The sequence below is a fragment of the Phaseolus vulgaris genome, chromosome 7, assembly GCF_000499845.2.
Source record: "Phaseolus vulgaris cultivar G19833 chromosome 7, P. vulgaris v2.0, whole genome shotgun sequence".
Lineage (NCBI taxonomy): Eukaryota > Viridiplantae > Streptophyta > Magnoliopsida > Fabales > Fabaceae > Phaseolus > Phaseolus vulgaris.
The window spans coordinates 23884298-23895826 of record NC_023753.2 but is presented as its reverse complement, the minus strand read 5'-3'; the positions used below and the strand labels follow the sequence as shown (position 1 = coordinate 23895826).

At 27.0% G+C, this 11529-nt stretch overlaps 1 protein-coding gene across 1 annotated transcript; it reads right to left on the bottom strand.

Annotated features, from left to right (window-relative positions):
* Positions 1-3516: 3516 nt before the first annotated feature.
* On the bottom strand, positions 3517-4108 carry LOC137828718 (probable histone H2B.3). The gene has a single exon (XM_068635402.1). It carries the CDS (start codon positions 4035-4037, stop codon positions 3627-3629), a length of 411 nt encoding a protein of 136 aa, XP_068491503.1. The 5' UTR covers positions 4038-4108; the 3' UTR covers positions 3517-3626.
* Between the last annotated feature and the right edge of the window lie 7421 nt (positions 4109-11529).

The following is an 11529-nucleotide window of genomic DNA, read 5'->3' as shown; positions in this document are numbered from 1 at the left end:
ATGAAAATACTTGGTGTATAAATAAAAAGGTATTAAAACGAGAAGAATAATCAAAAAAATCGTGATTTTAAATGAAAGAAAAATTATACATTTCTATGTTTTCTCTTAGAACTATTAATCATATTTAATTAATATAATCAATACTCATTAACATTTTCAAGTAAATAGATGTGTAAAAGAGATTCAATTCAACCGTAATATTTTTTATATACATTATATATTTAACTTCTATAAATTCCATTCGTTAAGTTTTTCTTGTTAAAAAAACAAAGATAAGAAAATGATGATTGTGTTATAATTTATTTTTCATAAATTACTAACAATCCTATCATATTAAATGAAGAATGATAAGGAAATTTTTTAAATATATGTTTCTTTTCTCTTCTTGTATATCAGTTTTTTTTTCAGTATGTTAATTTCATGTTATACTAATAGTAATAATAACAAGATTTTTATTATTATTAAATAATTATTTGTTTACTAAAATAGAATATTCAAAATAAAGAAAAGGCAAAGAGAGAATTGTGAATTTTGGACAATTGAGGATACTGATGAGTTATTGTACACCTTTGGTGTAAGCTATAATAATGTTTCTTCCTGCAACCTATCAAAACGCTTCCAGCACCCCATCAAAATTTCAAAAAAAATATAATTTTACCATTTTTGTAAATAACTTTCCCGATTATCTTTTCTGAAGCTTCCAGAACATCCCAGAATTTATGAAATATATTTTTAAAAACATTTTTCAAAAAGAATTTTCAGAATAATATATAATCCATTCAAGAATATGTTTTATAGAATAATTTTTTTAAAATATATTCTAGAAAAATCTTTCTGGAATGACGACGAATTAAAAGGAACATTCATTTCCCTCATTTGATTGGATCACACAAAAAAACACCCAAATCCAAATCTTGAAAGAGAGATATTTTCTAGTCTTATTGTTAAAACTAAGTTCCTTACAACCTATAATAATTTAGGTGAAATGGTTCAAAAATTTAGCCAAGATGTTGTGAAGACCCTAAATTCATGACTTAATTGCTAAGACACAGATTCATTTTTTTTTTTTAAGGAATGTGGTAGTTATCTAATTGTAACTATAATTTTCATCATTATAATATATATTTTTATGTGACTAATTTTAGAATTACATACGGGACGAGAAGTTAAAGATGATGGTAATTGTCCTGTAAAAATATCACAAAATGTATTAGCAATTTGTAACTTTGGTATAGAATTCACATATCTTCTTAGGGTGTGAATGTTTAACTCATTATTCTAAATGATGCTATGGCAATGAGGAATAGAACTTCTTAAGATGATAAATATGGTTTTTATACTTTTATACTAGTTTGTATTATATGGGTAAATAGGTAAGTATTTTTTAGTAGATTGTGGATTTCATAATTCAAGTTCTAATTTATTTACAAGATTTTGCACAATGACCTTCAAAATGAAAATGAACTGCTTAGTTTTTGCCAAGCATCTTGAGGAATGTGATTGAAAGAATATTGAAAAAATTCAGCAATTATGTAGATCACACCATCACTCTATCTACTTCAAGAACAAGCTTTGAATAATTATAATTGCCAAGAAATCCCTGTTTTAATCATTTCTAACATCCTTCACGACCTCCCTGTATACAATTATACTTGACTTCACACCTCTAATTATTTGGACTACCATTAATCTTATCAGCACTCAACCTTTTATAGGGCTCTCTCCCATATGTCCGAACACAAGACTATCTGAGGCACAAATCCCCCATTTTTTCTTCTATTATTGACCACCATTCATCTAATTCTGTTATTCCTAATATTTTTGTGGAGAAAATTATTTGGGAAAATGTATAACTAAGAAAGTCACACCCACAAATTCAAGGTAAAGAGGATGATAAAATAACATCTCTTAGTTCACATGGGAAGAAATATGATAAAATTAACATAATGAACATGATGCAGACAAAAGTAATGATAAATAGTCCTGCCCTGAATAGGATGAACTTAACGCAATAACAGTATATAACAATTTCAATATTTAGTAGGTTTGTCCCTTGCCTACGTCAATCAAAATGAACTTGATTGAGAATTAGAGCCCCAGTCATTATCTAAGCAAAAGGTGGATACAAATTTGTAGTCTGCTTTACACTGTTCTGTAAAAAAAATCATGCATCATGACACTATAAGAGTTATACTGAAAATATATTTTTGAACACTATCATCAATTGACAATCCATCTTTTATTAAAAACACATGTAAAATTGAACAATGATTTTATAATTATATGATTTAAAATCAATCAGATAACATACAAGAATCATGAGGGTAGAACCTGGTATTGGTGAAGACATCCAGAGATTTATAGGTCCACCTTAACTCTTAACTGGAAATCCCCTGACTTTATGTATTAACAAGTTCCCTGCAGAGTAGTAAATAAAGTAATCCCCTCTGGTTACCAGTTCCTGAGAGAGAATTAAGCCAGAAAACACACGCATGCAGCAATCCCTTAGGATACCAGTTCCGTTGAATCTTCAACCATTCAATTCAGCCAGCGGCAATTATCATAGGCCTAACCCAATGAACTATAAAAGGTGCGCGTCCACAAAACTCTGCAGCCTGCTTGATAATACCGTTCTGTAAAATTTATATGGACCATAATGGCGTAACTTTTGAAACCAGTTTCCACATCACTGACCTGAAAAAAAATTGTTCGTAGGATTTATTGTATATCCTTCAGGATCACAGTTGTCATTAGATACACTGTCAAGCAAAAATTTCAAGGTTAAACATCCCAATAAAGATAATAAAACTATGATTTCATGTAAATTCAAACACAATACTATCATGAGTAGCACATTGTATGTATCATTTCTCGTTGACAGCAACACCTTTAACTTTTACTGTCATTGATCCAAGAAATATCACATTTTTTCGTCAACATCACATTGTGTCCATATAGTAAAGAAACACTATAAAGATTGAGTAACGTGTGGCCATCAAATAGATTACAATTAAAAAAACAAATTTTGATCTTTGACTCCATTTTAAAAAAGTATACTTAATAACAAGACACTAACACTAAGCTTACGAAGAGTTCCACACAGGATCTAACAACCACAAACAGAACTAAAATATACATTAAAATCCAGAAGAAACAGGGAGGCTAACAGCATTCCCTAATGCTACAAGCTACACCACAACATCAACCTCTATAACCAACAATATAATTTTAAAAAAATACTAATCATCCATGGCAGAAAACTGAAACCACTTAACCAACTGCAGAACAATGGATACCATCCATGGCAGAAATTCATGCTTGATATAGTTCAAGCCAAATAAACATTAATCAACAAGAATAGCTAATGATTCACATTCGTCGATAACAACAATCAAACACAAGCATTGACATTGGTACACGTTCGAGGCGTTCGGGATAAATTTCAGAAAAAAAAAAGGAAAGAAAATAAAAACTCAATTTCAAGAAATTGCATAACCTAAAAAGCAAAGATAAGAATTGAACAAAACAACGATTTATATTTAAATTTTCAAGAAAACATGAAATGTCACTACAAAACAACGATCCAAAAATATACATCAAAAAAGCCCTAACTCTCGTATCACAGTTTAAGAACTGGTAAACTTGGTGACGGCCTTGGTGCCTTCCGAGACGGCGTGCTTAGCGAGTTCTCCTGGGAGGACAAGACGGACAGCGGTCTGGATCTCGCGGGATGTGATAGTAGGTTTCTTGTTGTAGCGGGCGAGTCTGGATGATTCCTGGGCGAGCTTCTCAAAGATGTCATTGATGAAGCTGTTCATGATCCCCATTGCCTTGCTGGAGATCCCTATGTCAGGGTGGACCTGTTTGAGAACCTTGAAGATATAGATCTTGTAGGTCTCCACACTCTTGGCCTTCCTCTTCTTCTTTTTGTCACCAGAGGTAGCATCCTTTGGGATCTTCTTCTCTGCCTTTGTTTTCTCCGCCGGAGCCTTCTCTGCTGGCTTTTTCTCTGCCGGTTTTTTATCGCCCTTCGCCATGGATTGATTGAAAATTATTTGAGGGATTTCCGAAAGTGATGAGAATACAAAGATTGAGTGATGTGATCAATAGAAGCGGTGTAGAGTGGTTTATATAGAAATGTTTGATGAAAGGTGATTGGTTCGGTTTGCATTACGCGGATCAATGACGTGGCAGAATGGTGTGTTGTTTTGGAGGGAGATTTCCGAATCTCGTGTTAGTGTTTCTTAATTTTAAAATAATTTGTGTTTTATATTTGACGACGTCGTTTTTTTCCGGGTACGTGGCGGCCCGTTTGCATGTTTTAAATTTCAAATTTAAATCAAATCAAATTATCATGGATTGAGTTATATATATTTCAATTTTCAATAGAAAGTTTTTCAAATATTGGAATGTGATAGATATAGTTAAAATTATTTTATAATAATAAAAGTAAGAAAATATCATATTAAAAAAATATGTGCAGAAAATTTCATATAATTCGTTATATATAATAAAATAAAAAAATTAAAACTAACAATTTTTATTTTTTTTAATTTGTAGAAACTTCGAATAAGATGGACAAGTTCCATGCCAAATATACAAATTTGGTGACTATTTGGGATAAATTTCTTCTCATCACAATGACAGTATTAAACTTTTATATTTACGTATTTTGGTTATTTCTAAAACGACTATTTAAATCAAGTTTAGAACTCAATTATACTATTTTTTCCACCAATTTTTATTAAAAATCATAGTATTTCTAGTTGCTTTTAAATTGTTAACTTTTTTTTATATTGCTAATTAGTCCCAGCATGACTGCCGAAGACATTTTGTATTGATAAAATATTATAATTTTTTATAAAGTTTTCGTGTTAGGTATCACTATGCAAAAGAAATATTATAATTTATATTGAGTTAATTTAATAAAAAAAAATAGCTAATTTAATATATTTAAAAAACTAATTAAATTGTATCAGTTTACTAATTTATATTCAATTGTATCAGTTTACTAATTTTGGATAATAAAACTGAATTTCAAATTGAAATTTTCATTTTTTTCATCTTATTTAATAAAAAAAAATTATTCATATTTTAAAGATCATAGCTTATCGAAATACTAAATACATATAAGTAGTAAAATAGAATAATTTATACATATTATAAATCATAAAAAAATTAATAACAATGGAGCAGTTTCATAATTATTCTCTTTAAGACATAAACTTCAAACATAATGAAATGGTTCGTATTTATTAATATTTTATTACGAATAATTAAGTGTAATCTGTTTTAATTTAAAAGATGTATAAAATCCACAAAACCAAAAAACTTTTATAGTTAAAATATTGAAAATCAATTTTTTATTTTATCCTATCTAATTCCTTAGTTACAACAATCTTTTTCTAAATAATTGTTGAACTTAAAATAAAATTTGTAACCTTATTTTATAGCTAACAGTGAAAAAATATTTTAAAAAATTAAATATTATGATTTAATTCACTTTGTTAGAAGAGAATTAATATGATATACATCAATCTTTCTATTTCAAATTGATTTTGTCTCATTTCTATTTCAAATTGATTTCATCTCATTTGGAGTGTGAATATGCACTAGTTGTATTTACGATAGTTAATAACAGTATCCAGCCACAACATTCAAAGAATAAGGAAGATAAATACATAAAGTTTTGTTCAGAGGCTTATTAACATAAATTGACCTAATTGAGCTTTTGTTTATCTTTTGTAGGCCCAAAAAAAATATAATAACTCTATGAGAAATAAATGTATGGAGCATACCAAATAAGACATTCACACCATGAAAGAATATTATATTTTTGGTTAGAGGACTAGAATAAGCTTAGGACTCAATTGAGTAAGACCAAGTCAAACATTTTTTAAGCCAAACTTTAGTTTAAATAATTTGTAAAAAATATATTATGACATTTTATTTGGATCATGTATTGGACCTTGGTTTATTTTTTAGTCTTGTATTTTGGTTAATAGAAGAATGGGTATGTATACTAATAGCGTGAGTGCATATTGTAAAGTGATTCATCACTTAATATGGGAAGAATGTGCGTGTCATGAATGTCTACATGACTCGGGATAATTAAGATGTGATATTTGTTAACCTCTCATTTGAGAGGATCATGAGCATAGAACATGTGACATCATTTATCACATTGTCATTGAAGAGTTTTTAGGACAAGTCTCTTATTAATATGAATGCATCTTTCTTGTAATTTTTTTAACTTGAAAATAGTAATGAAAGATTGTCAATTTTTTGTCATTATACTGTTCTAAGTTCTCCCTATATTAGTCTTCTTCAAGACTTAGTTTAGATTATGTTCTATTGATTTGGCCATACATCTCACTCTTCCAAATACATAACTCCACTTCAATACATGGAAATTGCTTTTGAAGATTTTTTAATGCTTCTTCTCCTCAAATTTTCTTCATCATTAATCACAAGAGGAGAATAATTCATAAAGAACACTTTATAAAAGAATAGTGTTTTTCATCAATTTCACAACACGTAGTAAAAATGAAGAAGAAAAACTTAAAAACAAATTGTGATGATTAGAGATGAAAAAAAAGTCCAATTAATTAAAATTTCTCCATTTTTACATTGATCAAATCCATTTATTTAAATCTATTTTTTATTTTGATTCATATTTTATGTATTTTCTAAATCAGATTTTCATTTTACATAAATAAATTTTAAAAATTAGAAAATTCAAAATTTTCAATTTAAATTTAATTCTTCCCCCACAATCGCTATGCCAATGTCATTACCTATGCAGCTACATTTCTCATTTTTTCGGCTGATATTTCAAAATTTTAATGTACAAAAAATAAATGAACGGCTCTGTTGTTACTTCTATGACCATAGGAAATTGGGTATTCGGTTAAGACATATCAATCATTCTAAATCTCGCACCAAAATAATACATACTTTAACACTTACAAAAAGTTGCAATCTAAAAAAGTAAAATAAATATAATTAAAATTTTATTATCTTGAATTGTTAAGTAAATATTTATTATTTTTAGTTGTTAAAAGAATGAATTTTTGTTTAATGAGTAATAAAATATTATCATTGTGAAAGATAAAATTAGAAACTGGCACTTTGTTTGTTTATAATGTAAATGAATGTGTTTTCTTTGCTCTTGGTTTGCTCGGTTAATTGAAGTTCAATAATTACTTTTTAGTATTATTAAACTATACTTTTATTATATCTTCTTACTATTTATATAATATATTTTTTTACATATTATTGTACTGGTATGGGACAAGATCGAGATGACTGAGATCTCTACGAACGGTTCGACCGACACATATAATCATTAACGCTCAAACCAATGTCACTGAAGTTAAACTACCATTAAGAATTAAGTAATACAATCATAAGTATGATCCATTCCATTCCACTATCAGGCTTAATAAGATAAACTCATTAAAATAATATAAATAACACATATTCTAAGGAATAAGGTACGTCATTATCACTGTACACACCCGAGTGTCGAATACCCTCTTTACTGATTTGAGCGTCGGAGTGTCTTCTGCAGGTACCTCTCCCATTTGGCATTCATCTGAAACTAAGAGTCGAAGGAGTAGCGTGACAACCAGAATGATCACATCAAAGCCCTAGCAAGCTGTTCGAGGAAAGGAGAAATACGAAACCTTCAATAGTTCTATACAATAGTTCTATAGGTCTCATCTCCTTAGCACGAACAATTACTATATTAATATTATGTTAATTTTTTAAAAAACATAAATTTATTTTTAATTTTTTTTTATAAAAATATGAATTTGAATTAAATTTATAAAAATTTAAATTACTTTTATATAAAAATATGAATTTACATCTAATATTCAATCCAAATATTTGGATTTAGATTTATATAAATATTTTTTTATAAAGAATATAGATTTTGATTTAAAATCTAATTCAAATATATATATAGATTTGAATTGGATGTTTCATGAAAACTCTTACGATATATAAATGAAAGCTTTTACTGTGACAAAAAAACACAATCAAGCCAATAAAATATAAAAATCACAAAAAATAAAATCATTTTTAATTTCAATTTTTTTAGAAGAGATTTGGGAAAATAAGCTATATATACATATATATATATATTCATGTAATTAATTATTTATAATTTACTCTGATATCTTTTTATATTTTAAACTTAAATTATTATTTATTTTTATTTAAAATAAAATTACATAATTAAATAATTTATGTTAAAAAATTAAAAAAATATATTAGATTTTAAATAAATTAGTATTTAAAAAATATAATAATTAATAATTAATTAATTATAATAATTAATAGTTATTATAAAAATATAAGTATAAATAATAGTAATAATAAAAAATTATAATAATTATATCAATTACAAAAAATAAAAATAAAAATAATAATGATATCTAATATAAAAAAATTATCAAATATTTAAAATTATAGATATTTAAATACTTTTTTTATCAAATTTTGTATGATTTTTTATTTTTTTCAAAGTTAATTGTAATATATTACCAAAAATAATATTTCAATCACGAAGTTGTCGTTTCCTGTAACACAATTTACATTAGTGAAAGGAAACAAATATGAAAAAAAAAGTAATATATATACATATATACATATATATAAATATAAAGTGAAAAATAAAAAAACAATTAATTAATTACAAATTAAGCAAATATATATTATAACAATTTTAAAAAATATTATTATTTTTGTTTTATTTTTTCCCTTAAAAACAAATTATGTGAATGGAAAGTGCATCCTCGTTGATTTTATTTGAATGCAGCGGAGAGGAATGGTCGAAATAAGAAAAGTTAGTGGAATTTAATTGGTGAGGTTTAGTCTTCACGGATTGATGACATGGCAGAAGTTCTTATATTTGATGGAAGCATAAGGTATGATCAAAGAAAAGTCCCTGAAATTTACTTGCCAGATTGATGACACGGCATAATGGTTCCACAAAAATTAATAAATGGAAGAACATCTCAGAGTAATAATTGTTTTTATAATATTATAAATATATTTTATGTATTAATTTTGGAATAAATTACAATAATAATTTTGAGGTTGTTTGTGTCACAGCGTTTAAAAAAAAACCACAACACCTCCTTACCCCCACACTATCTCTTTTATTTCTCTCTCTTTCTCTTTTTAAATCTCTTCCTTCTCTCTTAATTTTTCTCTCCATATCTTCATTTATTTTAGAATCTGATCGTACCACGTTCTAGAGAAACATTTCCACTCGATCAGATTTTCAAACAGAGTAAGTTCATTTTTGCTCTAAAGATTCTTTGTTCTCTTTTTTCCTTACGATCTAGTCATCAATCTTGGTGGAGTAAGTTGAGAAGTTTAATTCTCTCAACTTATTCTACTATATACTGAATTTTTGTTCTGTTTGGATAACTTGCATTAAGCCCGTAAATCTTGAAACTTATCCAGATTGTGGGAATAAAATTCTAGAAGTTGCTTGAAAAGTAAACAATTAAGGTAAGGGAAGCTAAATTTAATTTTTAATAGCACTCTAGGATAGAAGATCTGAATGTGGAAGGAACGTGGTCCCAATATTCAATTTCTCTTGCAGAAATGTTATTTGTTTATATATTGTGTGTTTGTTTATATATTATTTAAACTTTATAAATATTATATTTTGATAGTTTGAAAGTTAAATATTGTTTTGATGTTGGAAAAGTTCTTAAATGGTATAAATTTGTAAAATGTTCTGATTGAATGATATGTATTATACATGAATGATGAAAATTGTATGAAATTGATGTCATACATTTGGGATAATGTATGAGTTGTTATTTGATGGTACATTAAGTATGAAAAGCCTATGTTTAACGGAGATCCTCTAGCTTCACTGATGATCTAAGTCATGTAGACTAAGATATTAGGTGGTGAGAAGCTGAGAGAGAGTTCATACACACCGTGTCCCGCTGTAGACACTCGGTATTGGATGTTTGAACTTATCTTGATCCTTTCTATTGGATTCGTTTGTAATCTTTGGATCAGGTGTTAATATCTAGTAGGGACATACTTAATGAGTCTTCCGCCGGAAAGACGAAGTGGGATTGAAATGAAATCCAATAATTGTGATTGAAAATATATCCATGTGTGGTCTATATGATTGATGGAATTGGTATTGAAATTTTACATGAAATCATTTAGAGAAATGTTTATAAATTATTAGTCTAAATTGGTTCTATTTCCATGAATTATGTTATGAATTTTCTTTGCATTAGCTTACCCTTGCTTTTCGTGTTGTGTTTGAACTGCGATGACTGTACTATGTACACGAGCAGATGACCATACAAGTGCAGGAGAGTCTTAAGGGTTTCAAAGTTTTATTTTGAGCTATGAATATGTAAATATTTATATTTCTATAAGTCATAATCTTGTAATAAAAATATTTTGAAAAAATTTAAGTTTGTATAGGAATATGTGGAACGTGTATTTAAATAGTTAGATGCATTTTCGGGGTGTTACAGTTTCAAGCTACACTTACGTTTTCTTCCACTATTAGATTATCTTTCTTATTTTGAGTACAATTTTAATGTATTTAAATTTAAAAAACAATTCATGTAATATGAAAAATAGAATAATATTACATTTTTTAAATAAATTAAAAGTTTATTAAAAAAATAAACATACTAGAATTTTATTTTAATTTGAGAGAAAGTAAGAGTGATGTATTTTTCTCTTACTTTTGTTATCAAACACAAATAATTGTTACAATTTTTTTAAAATTATTAGTAGCATTAACTCATATAAATATATATAGATTTGAATTGTAAGCGTTGCATCTTTTGAAGTCTGCATCCCTTAAATTTCATTGATGATTATAGGGTCTCATACATTTTGGTTACTAGTTTAGGCAAATTATTTTGTAGATCTTATACTTTTGAAGATATCAAAATTACTATAAGTTGTTTATATATAATTTTTTATATAGAAGGATAAGTCTTACTTCTCATGTCTTAATATGAGTCAATCTATTTATATAGATTTATATAGATATGTTGAACCATTATAATGGTAGACTTAAATTAACATGATTATCATAGTTAATATTTGTATTAGTTTAACATTCCATACAAATCCATATTTAAGTGATAAAAGAGTACGATATGTACTCGGTTGTGCCTAATACTTCTCAATCACGTATAATACAACTCCTATATTTTATTCATGTTTTTTTTTAATTTCAAAGTGTGGAATTTGAAGACTTCATTGATTACATAATCAATAAGTTAATATTTGTGATTTTTTGCATTCTGTATTACATAATTTGAAATACAAATTTTATATTTCAGATCGTATCATCTATGATAGAAAAAATGTATTTTGGATTATACAACTCAAAATTTAATTTAAAAAGAACCAATCGATAATAGTAATTTTGATAATTTTAGAAGTTTGGAGTGTTAGAAGAAGGAACACAGAGAGGTGCACGAAGAATTTGCTCATAGTTTAGTAATGTTTTCCTTT